This window comes from Indicator indicator, chromosome 31 (genome assembly GCF_027791375.1).
Source record: "Indicator indicator isolate 239-I01 chromosome 31, UM_Iind_1.1, whole genome shotgun sequence".
Classification (NCBI taxonomy): domain Eukaryota; kingdom Metazoa; phylum Chordata; class Aves; order Piciformes; family Indicatoridae; genus Indicator; species Indicator indicator.
The window spans coordinates 8,230,758-8,256,592 of NC_072040.1; the positions used below are offsets into that span (position 1 = coordinate 8,230,758).

The window sequence follows — 25,835 nt, forward strand, 5'->3', positions numbered from 1 at the left end:
GCAGCTCAGAGGGCCTGGCCCACAATGTATCTTCACCAGATAAACCAAACAGCAGTTCAGAAACCTAACTTGTGCTTTGCATGCCATTGCCCAGCACTAGATTTCAGACTTGAGTTACCTGCTGTCCCAGAACTCTGCAGCTGTAGTTATGTGGCATTGTTACATTAATTGAAATAATAAGAAATGATTACAAAACTAGCAAAGGAGGAAACAAAGTGTATTTCCCATGGCTTTCCACTTCAGAAGCAGTGCTGCCAACCTTACATAACAAACCCAGCAGATTTCTTTGATATCTTCCTGGTCATAGTCCTTACTGCAAGCAAGTCCATGTCATTCTGAAAGCTCCAGCCAATGTTGTGTCTGAAGAGCTGAGGTGAGACACAGGCAGGCACATGGGTGCTGGACACCACCTCCACTGCAAGGGGCCAGGCTATGACTGACTGTACTGCACTGTGCTGTATTTGGTGACCCTGGAAGACTTGCTCAGTGTGGTGGTGGCAGAAGGTGACCCTTCCAAGCTGGAGCCTGCCTGGTTCAGCAGGGAGTCTGTGATCAACACGTGCTCTTGTCTTCCTGGGCCAGCACCAGCTGCATGTTCAGCTCTGCTCTGTACCCCTGAGGATGTCACCACTCTTTCGTTCACCACCACACTGTGCCCCTCAGCTGAAGTGGGGATGCTGAGTGAGCTGTGCTCTGTGGCAGGGACAAGGACTCTCTCTCGCTCCCTCACCACAACGTACTGGGAGTCTGGGAGATCCTGAACCATCAGAGCTCCTGGCATGGCACCTCCCGCCTTCACCATCCTCTCTGTGACCACCACGTTACTTCCACGTGGCAAAACGGGGATTTCCACCATGCCCTGCAAGCTTGAGGCAGGTGCCAGCACTCTCTCTGTCACCACCACATTCTCCTTGAACTGGGGGTCCAGGTAGACAGCAGTGGAGCGGGCAGGAGCCCCTGCAGAATAGGAAGTTTCCGTCACAGTGAGATTGCTCTGCATGTGGGCTGAGGGCAGGGGTCGGGTGTCGTGCTGCCCAGAGTGGGATGTGAAGGTTGTTTCTGTGACCACCTCCTTGGAGAGTGTCTCTTCTCCTGTGGCACTGCCTGCATGCACGGGCTGGAGGCGGCTGCCCGAGGCAAAGGCTTGTTCAGAGCTGGATACACCTTGCTGATCTAAGAACTGTGACTTTGTGTCTGTAAGACCAAAGCCTGATTCACTCCTGGAGCTTCCATCTTTCATGTTGATGTGTCTGCCCAGGCATATTTCTGCCAAAGTCTTGAATTTGTCTCCTAAATCATCGAGGAAATGGTCATCAAGATCACCCTCAATAAAACTGCAGCAGCCAATGGAGCCATGGGGGGAGCTTGACTCTCCCTGGGAATAAACCAGGAGACAGTCGTTGGCAGCTTGGGTTTCATCTTCCTCTGCAAAAGAGACAGCTTTCTAGAGACAGGAAACAAAAGCAAGCAAGAGTTCATTAGTGTCAGCTCTGGACTTCACAAATGTGACACATCAGGAATGCTTGGTCAAAAAAATTAAAATAACATTTAACTGAACCCACAGAAACCATCAACCAAGTGAGGGAAGTAACTAAAGGTGCTTTGGGTGTTTTTTGAGGTTAGTCTGTACTTGATGAGAAGAAAAAGCTCAGCTTAAATTGAAAACCTTGGATACTATCACCACCTGCTGCTATTCCCACCAGGAGTCATGCCATTTGTGATCCTGCTCCATCTGCACAAAGAGATAGCTTTTGTTTTGGTTTAGTGAATGTACTTAACCTCTACCTAGGTGTCTGTAGGAGAGTGCCAAAGCCAGGCCTGGGAATGTACCAATATTTAAACATGCATTTAATGAGTGCACACTGACATGTTATCACCTGCCATAGCCCTCTTCACTACCATAGCCTGCAGATCACACCCAACAGCAATCAAAGTTAAACAGGAACACAGTCCAGCACATATATTTTTAGATGCTGTGCAGGCCACTTTGCAACAAGGAGGACTCAAGTTCTGACTGTAGTGCCACCAGGGCCAAGTCAGTCTGCAAGCAAAGAAACTGCTGCTGGTTCAAGCACAAATATCTGTGTACATGCTTGCTCCAGTTCCAGGAGTGAGGAGAGCCAAATCCTCTGGGCCTGCTGAACCAGCTTTATCTAATACAGTTGCTGGCTTGTGCTCAGAACCACTTTTCTGCCACATCTGAAGTTCTGGAGTGCATATTAGCTGAGGTACCTGTCTCATGTGGTGTATATCCAGACTCACATAGACTCTGCTTATCTGTGTTTGATCCTGAAAACAAGTACATTATACAAGATACTTCTGCAAAACACATCTGAAACTATTTGGTTTGATTACTTGTCTGGGGTGGTTCTTTTAGCCTATAATCTGAGCTATGTTAGCCTCCTAGAAGTGGTAAAGAGTACCACAGGTACAACCTTTGCTAAGCCCTCCTGCAGGACTTCAGCAGGTAACTATGCTCTTAGAGGATGTCTTCATATTAGGGAGCACAAAGAGTGGAAGGAAAGCAGAATTGCTACTGCTGTGTCTGGCCACCCAAAGGACCAGTAGCTAGAGTGCTCAGAATACATACAAGTATCTTAAGATCAAATCCATCACTGGCCTGAGGTGGTGATTCAAACCTGTACAGCTAATCCCCTGCAGAACCTATCATCAGCCAGCTGTAGGGTGTGAAACTGTTTTGGTTGTAGAGGTGAAAGGCAATCTGTTCATCCCCTGGCACATGGATATGGAACCTTCAGTACAAGAGGGTCACCAGCCTAAGGTCTAATGATGTGAGAGATGCAAAGAGGAACAGCTGCAATGAGCAGGAACAGCCTAGTGGACAGTGGTTAGCTCACCAATAAAAGGAGTCAGAAAGGGGATTGCAACATGTGCCTCAAAAGCTTCTGATGAAAGGCCCTTCATCAAGGCTGTTGGGCAGAGACAAGTCTAGCACCACTTACTTCATCAGCTACTTTGAAAATGCAGACCCACCCTCAACCCTATGACATCTGTGGTTTATCTTTCAAAAACCTGCTCCATGGTAAAAGTTTGTGGCTGTGACTCATGGTGAGTCAGAGATGCCTCCCTGCAGGCCAGTTCAGTGTGCTGAAGTCCCTGAGATTTAGATCACAACATCTTTGTCACGGCTTCTTCCTGGGCAAGGAGCTCCTTTGGTCATTGCTGAATGTTCTGAATCCCATTCCCAAGTACTTCCCTAAAGAGAAGAGCCTCATTGTGGGAGACCTTGCAAACACCCAGTGCTATAAGATAGAAACACTGTAGTGTCTCACAGGTGAGCCTAATCCAAAAATCCTTAATGCCCCCAACACTGACCATGATATCAGGACTGTCTACATACAAACATCTCCCCATCTGTGCTTTCAAGAACATGAACAGCATTTCCCAACACCAGATATCAAGACACTGTTATTTTTGGTCATATGCTTACATCATTGAAGTAGTCTCTTAAGAATTCTTCATTCATGGCTCCTGCTGCTCCCACCATGACTCCTCCTCCAGCCACCACTGTCTTGCCTTCTACCCCTGCCATGCCTCCAGCCCCTCTAGCTGCCACGGATCCATACTCAGCACCAGAAAGGAGATGTCTTTGCTCTTCCCATCCTTCCTTGGTGATGGTGCTGTGATGCTCTCTGACATGAGAGGTAGAGACTCCTCCTGTTGAAGTTTCCTCTCCGCTCATTCCTGCTGCTGCTGAGGCTGCTGTCACTGCTCCACTGGCTGCTCCTTTTGAGTGCTCCAGTGCAGTGGGTGGGATGAAGCTGAGCACTGGCTACATAAAGAACACAAATGAGGATACGACATGAAAGCTGCACTGTCTAGCACATGGAACTCACCAAACCAGCAGCAGGGCTGGGTGGGACCTGGGAGGATGCAGTCTTACAACGTGTTTGAATTTGCACTTCTACATGTTGCTGCAGAGAGTAAAACCCTCCTGACACAAGGTGTGCAGCTTCCACAATGCTGTTGCCAAGGAGGAGCATGAATATGTTTCTATAGATCATTGTTTTCTTAAAGCTCAAAGAGTTGGGAGTGAAATCATGGGGATAAAAAAAAAAAACACCCAAAAAAGGTCTGCAAAACTGCAGGGAGTTCAGGTGTCCCAAGAAGAACTGTGCCCTGTTTTCCTCAGACACAAAGTAGGCACTGCCTGCTGCCTCTATGGCATGGCCTGGCCTGGCCCTTATTTCTTTCCTAGCAGTTCAGCTTCCCTGGCAATTGTCTTTAACAAGAATTTGGTTTGAGCATTGGCCCTAAATCAAAGTCTTTTAGCTTCTTTTTTTTTTTTTTTTTGGTTTTGTTATTATGAGAAAGTCTGCCAGTGTCATGCCTTTTTTTTTTTTGAAAATGGGTTTCTAGGATAACAAGAAAAGTGCAAACTTGGCAGTCACTATTTCCTTTACATATTTGTACTTTTTTTTTTTTTTGGCCTTTTTTCTTTTTTTAATTATTCATTTCCTCTGTTTAGGAAGGGAAATAATTTAAACTACAGCCCAAAAGTTTAAACCAGTGAGGAGAAGCTAAGCTTTATAATCCAATCTTTCCCTGCCTACCAAGCTTCCAAATGGGTGCAGAACATTCCAGGCTTGCAAATGCAAATGCTTCACTCTTCCCACAGTCCCATCTTCTGCTCAGATACCATCACAACTTGCTTGACTGCTTTCCCTTTACTTTGGGATTTAAACACTCTGGTTGGTTTTTCTAGAGCTGATGGTGGAATTCACCTTCCACGGATCCCTCACTGAGCCTCACTGGGTTAATTTTAATTAGTGTTCACATGTGGTTAAAATCTGCTGTAGAGCTTTGAAACATCAGCCTGCAAAGTGGATGAGGCACCAAGAGCCAAGGTGAACACTTGGCCAGAAATCAAAGAGAAATGCTGTCAGGGATACATGCCTTCTCCTCAGGAGCTGCTCCTTCGCTGTTCCACTGACGCAGCATCGCTTCACTGTAGTCTGGGATGGCAGCAAATCCCTTTGCTCCTGAGCCACAGGGACACAGCAGCAGCAACAGGGGAAGAACTACAGGAAACAAAAATTTCGCCATTAACTGCTTGGTTGTTAGGGTCCAAGCATGCTAATAATCAGTACTGAAGCCTGGCCAGCTCAGCTCCCCTGTCAAAATTGATCATTAATGAGCTAGTGGATCAGTACAAGGGCTGATAAAGAATGAACACAGGTTCCCAAATATTCAAGCTATTTCCTAGAAACACCTGCCAGAATGGTTTCCTAGAAAGTAAACTGACAATTAACCTGTCAGATGACCACACATTTCATAGCTATACTTCTATCAAAGAACTAAGCCCTAAGCCAAGGATCAAACCTAAGCCCTAAATGTCACTGGACAACCTCAGCATTTCTAACCCCTCCTTTGTTCACTACTAAATGACATTGTTTGAATCCCACTTTATCACTCCTATGACAGGCCTAGAGCATTGTCTGGGGATCTCAAAACAATCCAGTTTCAGGAGCGAAGTGTGAACGTGTGGCATGAACCACAGCTAGACTGCTACCAGTGCAAGCAGTAAACTATTGCCAGTACACATGGCCGTAATTTGACTAGAGGCATTCTCTTATTTTCAAGCTTCTGTTTTGTCTCCCCAAAGAGCAATGGCACCTGGGTGCTCAGAGCAAGGCACCAGACCTGGGTCTGCAGTGAGGAGAAGGGTGGAGAGACAGCTGTGGTTTGAGTGGGAAGAGTTAGGGTTCACAGGGGGAGGTGCAGAAACACCAAAAAGGATTCCCCACTGCTTCCCCACCTGTTATTTACAGCACCATAAACAAGTATTAAAGCTGTGGGTACTAATTGTAAACTGCACAGCTTGAAATCCTTTGAGGGTGAAATGCTGATGTTAGCACAAGCAGCTGGGGAGTCGCCATGACTTCACACGCACTCGACGTTTACACTGAATGTGTCAAGATGATAAAACCAGAACAACTGAGATGATAAAGCCTGGGATTCACTGCTTCCTTCCTGATGCCTTGCAGCCCATGCCTACAGTGCTTCTGAGATAAGGTGGAGAATCACTTACGCAGCAGCAGCAGAAAGGCCAAGATGATCAGTGCCACCGCTCCTGGTCCCAGCCTCACGGACTTGGCACTAATGAACTTCTCTTTGCAGACGCCCTCATCTCCACAGTCACAGACACTCAGCTGCAGAGACTGGGCCTGAGCACAGCTGAGCCCTTGGAAATCCTTTACTAGGATGGGCACTTCAGTTCTGCCTGGCTTCAGGTTCTGTGGTGCCAGTTGTATGCTGGTGCCTGTGGCAGGAAAGGGGGGGGTTAAAGAAAAAGGCAGGACAAGAAATGAGTGCTGAGCTGATTCCTGTAAACTAAGGGAAATAAAAACTTCACAGCCTCCCAACAAGCCCCTCCAGTTCAGTTCAGCCAATGCAGTGGAATTCAGTTTAATTAGCTACAGCCACAATTGATGTCTTATTATTTTTACCAGGTAATTCATGTTGGTAACAAAGCAGCCATGCTTCCTTGCAGTCAAATTGTAGAATCCTAGAATGCTGTAAGGGACCTCTGGAGATCATTTAGTCCAAAACTCCTTCTAATGCAGGTATACCTACAGCAGGCTGTACAGGATCCTGTCCAGGTGGGTCTTGAAATTCTCCAGAGATGAAATTCTACCACCTATCTGGACAGCCTGCTCCAGTGCTCAGCCACCCTCAATGTAAAGAAGGTCTCCTTGAAGTGAAACTTTGTGTTGTAGTTTGTACCCAACGCCCCTTGTCCTATCACTGGCCACCACAGAAAAGAGTTTAATGCCACTAGAGAGTCTTCATGGAAGGCAACCTAACCATTTATATAGCACTAACCTTCATGTCATCAGGAGAGCTAAAGCCTGAATTCCCCAAAACACAGCTTCACTCTTTAGAAGATTAACCTGGTGCAGGCAATAGGCAGAGACCAGAGAGGGAACACACCAGCTGCTCCTGTGGCCATGCCATGTCAAGGACACAAGTAGACAAGAGATGCCCAGATGATGTTCCCAGCTGGGGAACACCTCCTGTTTTGGAAAAGCTGTGATCCCCACAATTGCTGCTGGTCTGGCTGCAAGTGGGGTGAGGAAAGCTAAGAAGATTCCTTCCAGGTCCTAAACCTGGCCATTAGGATGGCTCTGCTAATTGCTTTGCACTGTTAGGTTGTGGGATTATAGGAAATAGAATCAGTTTGAGAAGAAAAAAGGTGTTTTCTGGTGCCTTCAATCTACCGGAAACATTTCCTTCAATTATTTCCCAGGCTGTTATGAACAGAAACACAGCAAGAAAATGCTGATCTCATTTTAAAATACTCATAATTCACGATTCCTGACTTGTTTCTACCATGCTGGACTATCTTAGCTTGCACTGCATTTCCCCTTTTCAAGGCCCACTGTGCAGAAAGATTGATTGATTGACTGACTGTAAGCCAGAGCATCTACAGCCAGTGACACAACCACATCTCCAAGCTCAGTTTTAACAAAAAGCACCCTCCATCACTGCATGCTTTTGGTGGGAAGACAGGAATGGTTTGATCCCAGCATTACCCATGAAATCCTGCTCACCACATATGTGTCATCAAGCTACTCAAAGATGGTCCAAACTGAGGGAAGCTGACAGGCCTCGTAAGACATGACTGCTTTTACAGCCATGAGATCAGAGGGAGCAGAATGCACATGAGGTATCTGCTTGCCTAACTCCCTGAGTATGCTGGGTTGGTTTCTTGTTTTTCCATTCTGGATCAGCCAAACTGTCAATTCAACTGGAATGAACAAAAGTAGGACTCCAACGAAGTGAAAGTCATTAAAAATGTTTTTTTCTTACCATTACTGGATACAACTATCCATTTCTTTGCTGTCCCTTCTGGCTTGTCAATGACTGTAAAGCTGAAGGGATCACTGTTTGGGTGGCCATCCAAATCATTAGCTGTCACATCAACCAGCTTGGTATCTGAACAGACAGTCTGCACAGGGTTCACAATAACTGGGCAGTTGTCATTCTCATCTTGAACCTGAATAACGACTGTGCCAGTGGCAGTTTTCTTAGGAGAATCTAACAGTTTAAAATACAAAAAAGTAAACTGATTTGGAAAGTTCAAAAGCTTCATGTTAAAACAAACCACCTCAGTCTTTTCCAAACCCACAAACATTTCTGAAAGAAAAAGCTCTCCCTGGAGCTTACAGGAACAGGATTTCATTCCTAACTTTAAACACAATGACAAAGGTCTTCTGAAGGCAAGATGCTTTACTATTTCGACTTAAAAAATTACATATTTTCCATGTATGTTTACACAGTAACATGCAGATGATAAATGAATTTTGATCAGACACACAACAAGCTCAGAGTCTTTCTTGCTTAGCATTCAAGAAAAACTTTGGACTCTGAAGTCTGTTGATCAGCATAGTGAGACACTGGCAATTTCCTTCTTGCCAAGGGATGTTGTTGGCTTTTGCAAAACTTAGAAAAAGTTCACCTGTATTAGTCAAAGGAGAGCAATGGGCACCTCAGGAACTCATTCTAAGGTTTCATTGAGCTGCCCACATCTGTCCTCCAAATACAGAGCTTATGGGAAGCTGCACTAGGTGTCTAACTTTTAGGCTGCTACAGAGAGGGAGGTTAAACCAATTATAGTTGTAGAAAGGCAAACTAAACCCTAAAAAAAGAAACATTTAGTGTGAAAACAAACCTCTGTCAACTTACCAGTAGTTACACCCAATATGGTGATAGTGTAGGTGCCATTTACCACATGAGATGATTCATAATCAAGTTCTTTGGCAAGTTTGATTTCACCTGTGACCGAGTCTATAGTGATCCAGTTTGCTGTGTCTCTTCCTTTTATGTACCTGATTGAAATTGCACACAAAGATTTACACATTTAATAACCAGGAAAACAGCCATCAGCAGAAAAGCAGCTTCAGAGTATGTTTGCTCTGTTTAAAGCAAAACCCAAATCCCTGGGTCTGATGCTTCTGCCACTGAAATTGGTGTCAGCTATAAACCCAAGAATATAAAAAGCCCTGAGCACTGAAACCTGCTTTTCCCTCTAGAGCCAGGATCTAGGTGTGGAACACTGCAAAAAAGACACTCAGGGAGTGAGATGGAAGCAGGAAAAGGAGCTGTGCTGCTGTTTGTGGTCCTCTTGCCCTCCCCATCCCTGCTCCCAGCAGCCATCTGGGATTGACTCCGCTACAGGAGTGGGCAAGAGGGATCCATGTTGTGTGCCTCTGCTAGTCTGCACCATTTGTAAAAGTCATGATGGTAATCAACATTTTAGCTGAAAAGCTGCAATTCATAGAATGGTTTGGGCTGGAAGGGACCTTCAAGATCATCTAGTTCTAATACCCCTGCCAAGGGACACCCTCCCCTAGACCAGGTTGCTCATGGCATTATCCAACCTGACCCTGAAAACCTCCAGGGAGGGGGCACCCATGACCTCCCTGGGCAACCTGTTCCAGTGTCTCACCATCCTCATTGTAAAGAGTTTCTTCCTCCTAATCTCCAGTCTAAAGCTGCCTTCCTCAAGCTTCAAGCCCTTCCCTCTCATCCTAGCACTACAAGCCTTTGCAAAAAGTCCCTTCCCAACTTTCTCATCGGGCCCTTGCAGACATATCTACTTGTCACTGTCTCACTGCTACATGTTTCTGCACATTTCCTCCTGATGTTTCTGCAGACAATAGAGTAGATGAGTAAATCAGATTCAAAAGCAGACAGGCATGACCAACAGCATGCAAGCACGGGCAACTTCTGCACAAACACTCACGTCTCAGCACATGCAACAGAACAAGCAGGACTTTCATATCAGCTACTTTCTGCACAACAGAAAAATGAAGATAAGGATGTTATTTTAGGTGTGAATTATAGAGAGTAGAACACAATTGTCTCTGAAGTTCAGTTCACATTTCTAGAGTAAGAAATGATTTCTGACACACTCAGTCATGATGGTTATAAAAAGGATTCTTACGTAACACGCTCTGCTGCTTTTCCTGTGTCTTCATCAATGGCTTGATACTGCCCAATGACCTGGCTGAGCTGGTATTTCTCACTTGCTTCAATAATTTTGGTGCCACCAGGGAACACAAGGCCTTCCCTCACATTAACCACATTAATTTTGATTGGAATAGGTTTTGCTTTATAACTGTACTTAACGGACTTGTGGAACTCTGCTTTGTTTGTTACAACAATGCCCAAGTTCAGGCTTTGCATTTTTTCATAATCCAGTTCCTAGAACAATAAAAACAAATTAGTAATAGTAATTAAAACCATCACTCAAAATTTGACAGAATCTGCTATCTAGACAATGTTCATATAGTTACTATTTAAATAATATTATTTAACCATTACTGTATAAATAATAAATTAACATCTATTAAATTAGTATTTATTATTACTTAAATAATAAGGATGCAAAGAACTGTTGGTTAACTCATTACTCTCAGTACATAATGCTTCAGCTCTTCAAATGGAAGAATACTCTATATAAGGAAGATTACTCTTGATTTTTAATGGATGGCACCATAAATCTCTCTTTATATTCATAGCATCAGAATGGTTTGGGTTGCAAGGCACCTTCAAAGGTCATCTAGTCCAACCCCAGAAGGGACATCAGGTGCTCAGAGGCTTATTGAGCCTGACCTTGAATAGATCTCCAGAGACAGGGCTCAACTACCTACCAGGGCAACCTATTCCAGAGTTCCACCACCCTTGTGGCAAAGAGCTTGTTCCTAGCATTCAATCTAAATCTAATCTACTCTCCTCTAATTTATTGAATTTAAACTAACTAAGGTAGGTGCACTAACTCCTACTCATATATTCTTGACTTTCAGTGAGGCAAGGTTGACTATTACTTGATTCTTCCAATTTTTTTTTTAATGAATTATCAATTTTCAGAGAAGGAAACTAGAAAAATAATAAAGGAAAGGTACTTTAGGGAATTTTCAGGTCTCATGGACTAACATGGAGTGAAAATAAAATGGAAATTTGAATTTATGGAAAGTATTTTTAAGGATTTCAACCTCTGGAAATTCATGGAATAGTCTGTAGCCCATGGCTCATGGAGTAGGTGTTGCCTGTAATGTTATCTGTGGCCACAGGAAATAAAGAATTTAAACTGAGACCATCAGAGGCAGCAAAAAGATGGGGAAGTTTACAGCATACATGTTAGCACTGTTGCCCAACAAGGCAAGTTTGGGGACTGCCCTACTGAATATGTCTGAGATCAGACAGAATGTAAAAGATAAACATGGACAATATAATTATTTTGCACAGAATTATTGAATGCATCAAAACAGCATATATCAAAGCAGGAGTGTCCACCACTGTAAATGCACAGTTTACATCCTGACTGAATCTAATTAATTTCTATATCCATGTGAATAAAGGAATCTTTAAAGACAACTCTCCAAAGGCTGTACTAACCTTCACAACAGTCAGGATGCCTTCATTTGTCTGGGCATCTGTTACTATACGAAAAAAGCCTCCTTCATTACCAGAAACAAAAGAAAAGTTTGCCAGCCAGTTATCAGAAAACTCTTCATCTTGGTCAAATACTTTTATTCGTAATATTTCCACATTTGCTCTGTTTTCTTCAATGCTTCCTTCAAACTGCAATTGAAAAACACCATTCTTTAAAAAGATATCAGGATTTACCTCATTTCACCACCACTGAAAGACAGTTTGCACCACCTCATATTAAGCAACTGGACATAGATGTGGGAACATGCCAAACAGCAATAAATGGACTTACTGAACTACTCTGAACCACAGGCAGGTTGTCATTGACATCCAAAATCTTGATTTCTAAAGAACATGTTGCAGCATTCCCACCTACTTCACCACCACGATCTTTGGCTTCCACCACCAAGGAATAGCTGCTTTGTGTCTGCAATAAGAAAGAAGTGTTTAAACCACAGTAAATTTTTCCTTGCCTTTATTACTTCTATCATGTCTTGATTTTCTCTCTTACAACAAATTATAGCTCCTTTGCTCCTAGCTAGTAGTAAATCTCACCCACAACTACCTCGACAGGCTGCTAGAACAGAGCTGAGGCTTTGTAAAGGATTTGGGAGTTTTGTGCTTCCCCACAAAGAGTTAGGCTGTACTTACAAGTCAGTGATCAGAAACAATGACAAGACCAGCAATATGTGCATGTCAGGACAGAGCTAGGGGCAGAGACATTGCCCTCAGCTGCAGAGAGCCAACACCCAGATCACCATCTGCTGGCCAGCGAAAATTTATGCAGGCACAGGTAAAGAGTGTGGCTTTCAAAGCTATTTCACAGCAGTTCCTGTTCCCAGCTCTCTGTATCTCAATTTGCATAGCAGGCTACACAAATCTCATTGCAATCAGCAGCTTTGCAGATCATGACCTGGGTTCTCTTTGCCATATGCTCTCCAGCAGAAAGGAATGACCTCTTACTTCATGGAGCTGCTGCCCTAGCTGCTTGGGAGGGAGAGAAAGCAACAGCCACAAATGGAATACAGCCTTAATTCCATCACCATCCTACTCCCTGAAGAACATGTATCAACCACACAAGGATTTAATCCCAAAGGAGGTGAAGGAAGGTGAGGTGGACAAGTTTTCACCCTGGCAGGCAGAGCTGCAGGTGACAACAGACATCAAAAGGCTACTGTAGATAGATTAAAACTGGAAGGGCTTTTTACCTCTCTGTCAAGGTTTATTTTTGCTACTCGAACCTCGCCAGTATCCTTATTCATACTGAATGCAGCACTGGGGCTTTGGGAAACAATTCTGAAAGCAATTTTGGAATTTAGGTTATTTGGTTCATCTGCATCTGTTGCATTTATCCTCATTACAAGTGTACCTGAAAAAAAGCAAACAAAATGCAGTGCTTATTTACACAGCCATGCACTGGAAAGCATTTTTCCTGTAATGTCACAGATAAGAACAAGCTTTCAGGTACACTGCACAGTTTCCTGATGCTCTTGCCTTTAATGAATAGAGCTGAAGTAGTATTTCTGCAATCTAAACGTGTTAAAAGTATACCCTCTAGCAACAAAGAGATCTGTGACTCACAGAACTCAATGCACCAGATTTAAACAACAGGTTGAATTCTCTCAAACACTGACAGAAAACTCTAGATACCATACAGAGAAGAAACACATTTTGAACAAGCTACATTTTTATCCCATTATTCAACAGGGAGCAGCACTAACTCCTCTACCTGAACAACAATTGGCTCTGTATTGATGCCTCCCAACAGCTTTACTCAAAATACATTGGTCCCCATGGTGCAATCCCCTTGTATATTCAGACTGGATGCTAGGAAGAAGTTCTTCCCCATGAGGCTGGTGAGACACTGGCACAGGTTGCCCAGGGAGGTGGTGGAAGCCTCATCCCTGGTGGTTTTTAAGGCCAGGTTGGATGTGGCTGTGAGCAACCTGCTCTAGTGTGATGTGTCCCTGCCCATGGCAGGGGGGTTGGAACTAGATGATCCTTGAGGTCCTACCCAAACCTGACAATTCTATGATTCTATATCTCATGGCACAGGGCTTTGTCCTCTGGGAAAGCGTGCCTCAGTGTTCTGTGCCCAGATTGGAACATCAGCTGGAATTCAGGCAAAAAGCAACTACCATATGGCTGCTACTGACCTGAAAGAGTTGAAGGGACTCAACACCTCAACACAACACCTCGGTTACTGAAGTGAATGGTCAAGAATTTGTTTCTTCAGTTTATTGTGACTTTGAAATGAACACATTTTGTTTATTAGTTGGTTTTATTTCATCTTATCTTCTGGGAAATAATCTGTTGGGTTTATGTCTACTGACATTAAGAAAACTATGGTTTGAGGGGTTGCTCATGGCCACATGCTTAACAACAAAGTATCTCTCCAGCCCACAGGTAAAAAGCAGAGCTTTTCATGAGTATAGCAGAGGCAAGTCTCCTCCAAATAGGCTGGGATTGCTAGCCCAGAAGGTAGAGTGCACTTCCCAAGCAGTACCTGCTGAAGGACTCTGTTTCCTGGATCTGTGGTAGCTGACACCAAACCAAAGGTGCTGTAAGAGGAAGTGCTATTTTCTGTTGCCTTCAGGTGGACACTTTCTCTTAACCACACCACACAACCTAGCCCTGAATAAACACAGGCATTGACATGTGGATCACTTGTCTTAGGCAAGCAGAATGCATCCTTGTTACTGCAGATGTGCTGCTGTAAAAACACTTGTGCCCTTGCACATGCTGGGAAAAGCTAAATGAAATAAAAACAATTACAAAAATCATGTTGTTACCTGCTTCACTTAATTCTTCAATTGAGCCAACAAAAACTTCATGTGAAAACACTGGAGGATTGTCATTAATGTCCACAACTTTAATTGGGAGGTCTATTGGCTCTTCCAGTTTTGCTCCAGTCTTATCTAATGCATGACCTCTGAGCTGTTGTAAGACAGACAGAAACAATAAGCAAATTGTTGTGACTGTAATACATATGCAAAATAGAAACCTATATATAAAAAAAATATACAAATATAACAAAATCTAAGCATTTATATAATCATAATATGCTTATTTATACATACACACATGAATACCCAGAAACTTTAAAACATGGAAGCAAACACATTTAAAGATGCAAAAATAGGATAGAAAGGCACCTAGAAGGAAAAAAATTACTGTTCAACTCACAAGGAGCATTGGAGTCTTTTCTCTGTCAACTCTTCCAGTTATATTCAGGTCTCCAGTTTTTCCATTGATAACAAACAATCCATAAGGGGGTTCTGTTACTCCTTGACCAGATATAGTATAAGTCACCACTACCCCTGTGTCTTCAAGATCAGAATGTATCTAGCAAAAAATATAACAGATTAAGTAACGTTCCACAAATAAAACCACATTTCAAAATGAAACAAAAATGTTTTCCCATTTTGGTAATCAAGTTAAATATTAAATGCATCTCCCTACACTCTTTTGAGTGTGGAGATGTTGAGATGAATGCAGGTTCAGCTGCATGTTGTTGGAAGATTTGGTGCAGGGAGATGAGGAATAAGATGGGCAGTGCAACAGCTGGGAACTGAGGAGCAGAGAGTTCTGTGAGAAAAGAAATTTGAGACTGCTTGTACAGAGAGTGAAACAGGATACAAATGCAAAGAAAGGCTGGAGAGCCACTGTGGCAAGGTAAAAAGCTGGAGTGAAGAAAGAAACTGGCTGGTCAAATGGATGGGGACAAATAAAATGTGGAGATAGACCAGAAAGGTAGTCTGAGACTATGAGTTGAGCAGAGGAGATTGGAATTACTTGAGCAAAGCCTGGAAATAAAACATGACAACTTTTTTAAGGGAGATTAGACCTAAGCTAGTCAGTGTGACAAGGACTGAGGAAGTGATAGGGTGGAAGAAGAAAGGTCAGACCTGGAGAGGAGCAAGTAGAAGAGGCTGCACAGACTAGAGATCATACTCTGCTGTCAGCAAATACCTGAAACATCTTGAAAAGCATATGTGCATTGTGCCAGCATCACTGTTGAAGGGTAGTCTAAGCAAAGGGCAACAGCCTGCTACCATCTGCAGTTACTTTACATGCTGAAGTGACAGGAGTGGTGAATCAATGGTTCACATTGGTGCTGAACCAAAAGCATATCACTCTTGCACAAAGGATAACACCTTTGTTACTTTTAGCTCTTTCTCCTAATTATCATCATGTTTCAGCTTCTTGTACATGGAACAATCATATTCCATGAAAACCTCTCTCCCCAGGCACCACCAGTAGCTTTGGGACACACTTGACAAATTCAGCTATGGCTGAATTTCACTGAAGTGAAAAATAAATCAATAAATAAAAATTCAAGGATGTTGCACTGCCAAAAGTTTTATGAAAACTGGTGGCTGGGAAAACATGAGAGACTGAGCCAAGTCAGGCTGCATTTGCTGCAGGAAGGAAACAAATGTGCCAATCTTCAGCTGACACTGAACAGTCCTTTACAACTAAAGAAATATTTGTGCATGTGCTTAGGGCAGCCACATTCTTTCTTTCCACTTTCATCTCTCTTTTTATCTGTATTCTGTATTTATCTGCTTGCTGGGCTTACTCTAGCAATTGGATTCTTATAGGAATTGTCCTCCTCTTCCCGTATGAAAGCCGGAGGGACTGTCCATTCTCTCTTCTGTCTGACCAGGCTGTTGGGATGAGCCACCATGCCTCTGCTGCCATGTCCACCGTAAACCTGTGAAGAAAGAAGGTGGAATGCCAGCATTCCATTTAGCCATTTCAGATAAGGCTTTACTGCTGCTGTAGCTCAGGTTTCTCAACAAGCTTTTGCTCTTTCAGTAGCTGCTAACTTCAAAATCACAGAGTGGCATTAGCCTTCCAAGACACAATCCAACAGCCACACACTCTTCTAGTTGTGTGAAGAGGGATTACCACACTTCTTTTTTCTCATCAAAACAGAACCAGGTAACACAACCTTTAAAATCCATGAGCAAGTTCCCAAGATCTGAGGTTGGTGAAAACAACATCTGTTCTGGAAGATTTATAGACTCATTGAATCATTCCAGTTAGAAAAGACCTCTAAGATCATTGAGTCCAACTGTCAGGTGCTTGCCATCAGATGTAGGAAGAAGTCTGGCACTAGGGCCCTTTTGAACCATGATTCCTGCCTTATTACCCTGCTGTCATCCTACCAATACTTCCTTGTACACAACCTTCTCTCCAAAACAGCAGGCCTCTGTTCAACCCATTCACTATCTCTGCTATCTTTGCTCAACTACCCACTATTCTGCATGACACCTTTCATCTTTCTGTCCATCCCAGCCCCCACTATGTCTGCTGACTTCCAGATTAACACCTGGAAATGTTTCACAATTAATACCTTCCATAAAAGAGTAGTTCATTTCATTTACAGAGAGCTAAAAATATCTACAAACTTAATGTTTTAGGGAAAGTTTCTCAAAGCTGAATGCCACTCAGTTTGATGGATGTAGGAATCTATTCACTTACATTTTAGCTTTCTTTTCATTACTCATTACACAGCTTTGGCATTTTGCTCAGAGAACCTTTCTTCAGGCACTGATAAAGCAAATAGTTTTCCATTATTTCCTACCTTCACATGGAGTCCATTTCCATCATTCAAACAGATCTGCAATAAAATTAATAATGATTATTATAACTTCCACGTTACTTTAGCAGTACTAAAACTTAACTGACACAACCTCCTTTGTAACAGCAGCAAAGCCCTAAGGAAGAGGCTAGGAAGGGACATTTTACAAGGGCCTGTAGTGATAGGAAAAGAGGGAATGGCTTTAAGCTTGAGGAGAGTAGATTCAGACTGGATATTCGGAAGAAACTTTTTGCAATGGGGGTGGTGAGACACTGGAATACGTTGCCCAGGGAGGTCATGCATGCCCCCTCCCTAGAGGTGTTCAAGTCCAAGTTGGATGAGGCCTTGAGCAGCCAGGTCTAGTGGAAGATGCCCCTGCCCATGGCAGGGTGGTTTGAACTAGATGATCTTTGTAAGATCCCTTCCAACCTAAACCATCTTATGAATCTATGAATCCTATGCCCATCAATTAATATTTACTACCCACCCATAACAGCTTCCAAAAAATTCACCTACAGCCATTCACATCATTCTAGTGTATATTTTTAATATAATTATTACATTTTGCACTTTTGTCCTAGCAGGCAACAGATAAATAATCAATAGGAAGAAACAGAAAATAAGCAACTAATCCCCTTCCCCCAAGAAATACAGACTTTATAGTCATTTTTAAACAACATTTTTTTTGGGTGCTGAATAATGCCTCGTTATTCCAAACCCATGGAACTTGCTGTCCTTGACTGAAGTACATAATGGTTGCCAGCAGCACCCTGAGGAATCTCCCTGTTCAGGGCAAATTGTGTTGTGTTACTATCCACATCAGAAGACCAAAGCAAGGTCACATAATGTTTAAAAGCAAGGACTAAATCAAAACATCTGCTGAAGTGTAACCAACACAGGCAGATCTCTATTTAGTGCAGGGAGGGTAAACAGCTTCTATCCATCCCTTAAAGAAAGCAGATATGCTTGGTCTGACAAAACCTTACACACCAATATTTGCTCTTTGTGCCCTTAAACATCTCAGTTGCCTTGTCCTAGCTGGAAGGAACTGGAGCCTCAGCCAAATTGAGACCCTGTGTTTACATCCACTCTCCACACACATTCTGCACATATTAAACCCCACCCCCAAGCAGCCACAAAATGTAGGCACTGGGGAACAAGAACTAGGTTATTGCAACACACAAAAAAAGCAAATACAGCTTTTTAGCTTTGTACTGGGCAGAAATTTTTTATTGTCCCCAGAACGATTACATCTACCTACAATTTGCATGTTAGGTGATTTATTTATTTACTTATTTTTAATGCTAATGCCTAAGGCAAAGCAGGCACAGAAAAGGTGATCTCCTACAGAAATAAAGCAGGGATTATTTCTTTGTATTCTCTCAACTGGTTTCTAGGCTGCTAACTGGGTTCTCCCTATCCATCCCTCTGACTCAACCTTCATCACCCTATCGATGACAGCTCTTTTTTTTTTTTAAAGATCTTATCTCTTCCCCACACAATGCAGTGGACAACATTGAGCAATGCAGCAGACTGCTGTTTCAACTTGCACAACAGAACTGTCTTCCACAAGGCAGTTTTCCCAATGTATATATTCTGAAGACAAAAAAAAAAAAACCCCAAACCAAACCAAAAAAACACCACCAACAGAACAAATCAGTGACCATTAAGTTCTCTAAAAGAAATGCATTATGAGAGCTACAGGATCTTGCACCTTAGACTAAGTTGTTTTCATGAATATCACAGTCTCACAGTATATCAGAGGGTGGAAGGGACTTCAAGAGATCAGCAGGTCCAACCCCCCTGCCAAAGCAGGATCACTTTGGGTAGTCTGCACAGGAATGCATCCAGGTGGGTTTGGAAAGGCTCCAGAGAAGAAGACTCCACAACCCCCCTGGGCAGCCTGTTCCAGTGCTCTGTCACTCTTGCTGTAAAGAAGTTTCTCCTCCTTAATAAAACCTTATTTGGTTTTATTCGTTATATGGATTTTTAAGGTTTGGTTTCATGATTAGTGAGGTTGTGCCAGCAAAAGTGACAAGAGGCTTTCGGTTTATAGTTACCAGTTTCCAACAGAAGCTGCAAGTCATTTGGAAGGTGCACAGCTGTCAAGATGTCATGACCACCCTTGTTTGTTCTTACTGGTAACCGAAGGGAAAACTGTTCCTGTCCCTGTATCAAAAGCAGCATGGCCAGTAGATCAAGAGGTGATTCTGCCACTCTGCACTGGTGAGATCTCTCCTGGAGTACTGTGTCCAGCTATGGGAACTCCAATACAAGAGACATAGAACTGCTGGAGCGTGTCCAGAGGAAGGACACAAAGAAGATCAGAGGGCTGCAGCACCTCTCCTACAAAGACAGGCTGAAAGAATTGGGTTTGTTCAGCCTGGAGAGGAGAAGGCTCAGGGGAGACCTCATAAGTACATTTCAGCATCTGAAGGGTACCTACAGGAATGCTGGAGAAGACTGTGTAAAAGGGCTTGTAGCGATAGCATGAGGGGCAATGGCTTTGAACTGGAGCAGGGTAGATTTAAATTGGACATTAGGAAGCAGTTCTTCACAATGAGGGTGGTGAAATAGTAGAACAGGCTGCCCAGGGATGGGGTTGAGGCCCTGTCCCTAGAGACATTCAAGATCAGGCTTGATATGGCCTTGGGCAGCCTGATCTAGTTGGAGGTGTCCCTGCTGCCTGCAGGGTAGTTGGACAAGATGACCTTTGAGGGTCCCTTCTGACCTGATGCAATCTGTGAACGTCTCAATATGGAACAGAGACAAAGTGAGAAGCTTCCTGGTACTGGAAACCAGAGAACCACAGTACAACAAAAGTGTCTGAAGTTGAAGAACAAGCAGCTCTTCCATTGAAATATATATCAAGAAAGTGGAGAATTTCACACTAGTCATTATAAACCACAAGTCTTTCATTAAGATAACTAAAAGTAAAAAAAAATCAATTTGTTTTCAAGTCAGTATCAAACCTTTCTGGTTTATTGCCAAGACAGGAAAAAAAACCCTTTTGCTTTTGTACTTTCCAATCTGTAGTCCACTGGCAATCTCATGTGTGAGTTTAAGAAATCAATAAAAGGTATTTAAGAACAGCAATTTTATTCATAAGATACAGAACGCATATTTGGAACAAACACATACTTTCTGCGTTTTCATTGAAAATTTTTAAAGGATCTGAAAATTAAAGAGGTGAAAAGTGCTTTTCAGTGAAATTTTCTTCAAGACAAAGAGCAGGGTCACATATCAAACAGGTGTTAAACGCTGAATTTTCGTCTTAATATCCTAGAGCTGTTGTTTATTAAATGGCTTAGTAAGAGTAAAAAAGCCCTGTCTTTCCCTTGAGGTGAATCATGGTCTTAGTACAAGAAATAAGACATCTACTGATGAGATCTGTTGATGAGACAGAGCTGAGTAGGCATGTCAGAAGATAACAGAAAGCAAAGTGGAAAACCTGAGGCCTGAAGTAATAGAAATGGAATGAAACACCAGAGAGGCACAGCAGGAGTAGCTGAGGGAGCAGGAGAAAGAAGGGTGTAACTGTCATGAGGACAAGGCTGTTCTTGCCCCAATCCATGTTCATATATGGTCAAGAAGTGACTAAAGGACAGATTTCAAACACACAGCTTCATTTTACAATGGAAAGATGAAGACTAAGTAAGAAGATATGTGCCTGTGCTTGTTACACCGGAACAGTAATGCCTAGAAACGTGGTCTTCCACGTATGCTGTGCACTGGGAGTCTTGGATCTCACACCTCCTGTGAGTCAGTTTGGTGCTGAAGGCTATGGGCAAGTGAAGATCTTCAACACTTGGAGAACCAGGCTCAAAGTTATCTACTAGCTCACCTCCTGGCCCTGAGCCAGGACAAACTTTCTGACAACTATTTAACCCATTCTTAAAAAGGTGTGATGGAGGTCCCACAGTCTCCCTAGCTAAGCCAAGGTGGAGCCTAACTAACCTTACAGGTGGAAAAAACAATTAATAAGTTTTATCCTCATTTTTAGCTCTTTGCAAGTTGATTACACTGATGTATGGATGAGATTCAGTTCCAGATTAAGGCATACAACTTCATATGCTTAAATGAACACTAAGTGCCTAAACTCCTGTTATACTCAACAGAAACACATCCAAAAAGATCAGAGCAGTTCAATTCACCCCAAAGCTAGCCTACATCTCCTGCTTCTCTCTGGACTCAACTGACTGTAGCCATGTTTAGTTTTAAGACCAATACTAGATGATTTCTAAAGCAAAGTAGTTGCTGCTGAAAACCCAACACTACACAATCCACATTCTGTGGTTGTTAATTCAGACTAGAATTAACCTGGTCCCACAGACCAAACACCTATGAGCAGATGGATGCATCTCTCAAAGCAGTTTCACCCAGGAGGGATCAGATTCACACACTCTGGAGATTTGTTTCAATCCGTTTTCAAGCCTTTAATTTCACTTCAAGAAACAAAACCATGGGATTTCCTGAATTTAGATTGGAGTTTTTTGGGTTTTTTTTGCTTTCCTCTAGTCCTTCCTGGGCAGACACGCTTTATTCTGAAGTCTGATGTACAAAATAATACAGCACTACAGTTCAATACATTGGATAAAATGTTAGAACTCATGCATTTTTCATCTGCTTTCCTATCTCACCAGAGTGCTGTTTCCCCCCTATTCTGTGGCTGTATTAAGTTGATGAATCAATGCACAGATGCTTGTAAATACTTTTGTCATGTTTCACCACATTTCTGGCAATAGAAGTTGGGCTGCTTTGAATTATCTCACCTTTGCTCTAAAACTAAAAAGGAAAGCCAATATGATACTTAAATTTAGCTTGTTTCTATTAATTTCTAAAGGTAATTGCTACTGGCTCTGACATTACAATAGTGATCTCATGTATTCTGGACTGAATTTCATCATACCCAGCCCAAGATTAATACCCCAACCATCAAGGAAGTACAATCTGAAAAGACTTTCAGAGCAAAAAAAAAAAAAAAAAAACAAACCACCCCACAATTTCTGCAGTTCATGCAGTAAGATTCATAAATCTCTGTCAATTTTTCTTTCACTCAAACATAAGAGGTGCTCTAAGATTTAATCTCTTGAACACACCATGTCCACGCCCTTCAGAAACAACCAAGAAACCTCCCAGTGTAATATCCTCGATAGCCATACCTGCCCAGCAGCCCCACAGCTCTGGGTGTGCACCCTGGACACACCCAAGTGAAACCCAAGCCTAGGGCTGTGCTACCGACCAGCACACCAGGATATTCCTGGAAAAGGACTGGAGGCAGGGACATGGGGAGAGCTGCCTTGGCCTCTGAGGTATCCAGGGATGAAGATATCAGGATGCAGCCCACTGGCAGAGAGGGCCCAGATGGCTAGAGATACTTGAGGAAAAACAGCAAGAACAACTTACAGCTCTTGCTGCTTCTAAAGTAGAAGGTGCTTTGGGATAACACTACTTCTAGATGTCTTCTTTTTCAGCAGTTTCTTAAGGTTTTGATGTTATCAGTGCCACCTTTGCATTGCATAAGATATAAATGACCCAAGTCTGATGCTGTCAAGCAACTAGACTTTCCTCCACATGAATGGCTTTGACCAGATTGGGGGGAAAAAAAAAAAAAATTAAAAAAATCATGAAACCAAAAGCCCAATGAAAAAGGCAAGACCTGCCAGTGCCTCTGTCCCTCCTGGTAACAACCAGCCGAGGCAGCTTTATTTTCTTTAGCATTCCATCTGATGAGGCATTTAAGCACCTAAAGCAGTTCACTCTTAGCATGCCATACCCTGCCCCTGCTTCAAGCTGAGACTAGGAATGATGAGGGTTGAGGACAATTTTCCTCTTTTCTTCAGGCACAACCAACAGTACCCTGAGACCAGTGCAAGCTCACCAAAACAAATCACAGTATGGCTTCAGGTGTTAGAGAAACAATCAATGAAAATTTCTGCACAAGTAGCACTCCACAAGGATAAAACATTTTCCAACCAAACCATGACTCCCAGCTTGCTGCAAAGAACAAGGTTAACTGCTGCTGGCTGACTTGTGGCCAACCACAAGTTTGTATTATCAAGTCACCAAGCAACATGTCTCCAGCTAACAAATCCCATTTTGCAGGATCTCCAGCTCAGGGAGCAAGGTCCCGAACTACAGCACCTGCCAGCCTGGCCATGCCACAAGACGTTACTGAACCCTGTCCGGCTCCCTGGCACAGCCCATGGTCTCCACCCTTGCCTTTTACTGCTCGGCGGCAGCCTGACTTCCGCAGGCACTTTACCAGCCTGCAAAGGTGAAGAGCTAAAGAACAATGCCAGAAAGCAGCAGTCCAAGTCAAACAAACCTGGTGGTTTGGTCTCTACTATGAAATACTCCTTGCTTTTAGCCTGGAAAGATGTTTCACGGGATGGCAGGACTGAAGTGTGATGACTAAAAGAGAGTGAGGACAGGAAAGGAAAAAGCCTGAAGTGTCTTAGATTAAGGTTTGGTGTAATTTCACCAAGGCAATAAACACTTCCATTAAATCATACCTTATATACTTTTCCTCCTGGAATTGTTTCCTCAAAACGGCCATGCAATGTATTAATACGGGTGATACGTTGAACAAGAGGACCGCAACAACACCAGAACCCTTCGCTGCATTCCTGTTCCTCCCGGCGCCTCACCGAACCCCACCCATCCCCAGCACCCTTCTTATCGGGGTTTTCTACCTTCACCTGCCCTCGGATAACAAACGCCGATTGCTTTTATCTGTTTTCCAACTAAAGGGAGAAAACTCCTTCTCAGCCACCAGCAGCCGACGGCGGGACGGCTGCCGAGCCCCGGCGGGAGAATTCTTCCCTGCGGCTGCACACCAGCCCCCCGTGGGGCCAGGCAGTGCCTTCGCTGCCCTGCTGCATAGCTCCGCACAACACCCGCTGCCTGTCCCGGCAAAGCAGCACCTTCCCTTCGCCCCGGTACCGGGAGCTCCCGTCGGGGGCCGGACTCACCAGCAGCGCCAGCAACCGCACCGCCGCGGCGGGGCCCCAAGACATGGCCGCCGCCTCCGCGCTCTGCCTGGGACAGGGTCACCTCTCCGAGCCGCTCGCCAAAGGAAATGGAGGCGGCCCGTCGAGGGCCGCACAAGTAGCCGCGAGTAGGTGGGTGGAGTGTGCCGGGCGGGGGCAGGTAGTGCCCAACCCTCTCCGGTACCGGCCCCAGCCCCTCCTGGGAGCCCTGTCCCCCACACCGAGACCCGCCCGCGGAGGCTGGTGCTGCCCGTCGTACTGGCGGTCGCCATTATCCTTGGCTTGCAAAGTTTGGGTTTTATTCCTCGCCGCCGTCCCCTCCGCCGAGGAAGGCGAGCTGGGGCGGGTAGGAGCCATGCAAAGCGACTGTGACAACAAACGGCAAAGTTGAGGAGTAGTTTGATGGGGGGCATACAGTCTCGTGGGAAAATAAAGTTGTGAGGATTTTAATCATAACCTTCCCTGTGATCTTCTTTTTGATGTGCTCCGAGCTATATTCTTCCTACTTTCTCCTGGCAGAGATCTTTCCTGGATACACCTGATTAATTGGTGCTTAGGAAGGCATAACTGATTCTTTATGATGGTGAAACAACTACACACACTTCCCGTACCTCCTCTCCTCTTTCAAGCACTTTCCTAATTAATCTTTCTAAGATCACACTCGTTTGTCATAAATAGAATCACAGAATCACAGAACTGTTTCGGTTGGAAAAGATCATGGAGTCTGAACACTCTCTAACTCGCCCAAGGCTGGTGCCAAACCATGTCCCTCAGCACCACATCTCTGCCTCATTTCAACAATTCCCAGCGATGGGGATTCAACCACCTTCCTAGGGAGCCTGTTCCAGTGTTTGAGAACCCTTTCAGTGAAGAATTTTCTTCTAAGATCCAACCTAAACCTCCCCTGGTGCAACTTGAGGCCATTTTCACTTGTTACGAGGGAGAAGAGACCTAACCCCTACCTGAATTTCTGAAGAGGCTGCTTGGGTACTATGTGTGATACCATTAGGGTTGTGCAAGTGAATCAGCCCTGTGGGACTCTTTCCAATTACATTATAACCTTTTATTACTATTGTAATAATGTATGACAAGTGATTTCACATTGTGCTTGACATCAATCGCAGCATTTATCATTTACACAGGGATGAGAAGGGAAACAGTTTTACCTCAGAATTTATTGAGAAGTTATGTGTATCTAGAATATCACAATTTATGGAGTTTACTGATATCTTTGCATTAAGATGATTTTCTTAATGTAAAGAAAACAAAAGGAAGAAACACAGAAATTAGTACACATTAAATGCGCAGAATTTAAGAGTTTCTACCTCGTCTCTTGGTTCTGTCACTAAGTCATGGCACTGGACTGATCGCTTTGGAACTGAAGAGAAATGTGTACATGTGCTTGTTTCCACAAAAATATACCTTGAGATCCTTGAGGATCTTTAGGGTCTCAGGGGCAGGAGTGTCATTTGGTACTGGCTTAACAGCAAATGTTGCTAATCTTGGTAAAAGTAATGTGAAATTCTAGTAATCCCCACGTGAGACAAATGTGGCAGAGCACGTCTCAAAGAGGCTTCATATCACACTACTTTTAATTTGGGGATTTAAAGGAGAGTTCAATTCGGAGTGTATATTGCATAGAATCATAGAATCGTATAATCATGCATTTCCTAGCCTGATGGTTGAGCATAACTTGAAAGTATTTCTTTGCATCCAAAGGCTGCAAGAAAAGAACCTTGATTTGTTACTTGCTTCTAAATCTGGAAGTTAGCTCCCTGGAATTCTGAAAAAGC

The 25,835-nt window shown here is 43.6% G+C and overlaps 1 protein-coding gene across 1 annotated transcript; it reads right to left on the reverse strand.

Moving 5' to 3' along the window:
• Positions 1-430: 430 nt before the first annotated feature.
• On the reverse strand, positions 431-24,069 carry LOC128977219 (desmoglein-2-like). Its single transcript, XM_054394710.1, has 15 exons — positions 24,025-24,069; positions 17,054-17,089; positions 16,043-16,177; positions 14,647-14,805; positions 14,253-14,397; positions 12,669-12,829; positions 11,753-11,887; positions 11,425-11,610; positions 9,971-10,230; positions 8,710-8,852; positions 7,834-8,061; positions 6,053-6,283; positions 4,918-5,042; positions 3,452-3,793; positions 431-1,444 (listed from the first exon to the last, which is right to left on the reverse strand). Exons 1-15 carry the CDS (start codon positions 24,067-24,069, stop codon positions 431-433), a joined length of 3,345 nt encoding a protein of 1,114 aa, XP_054250685.1.
• Between the last annotated feature and the right edge of the window lie 1,766 nt (positions 24,070-25,835).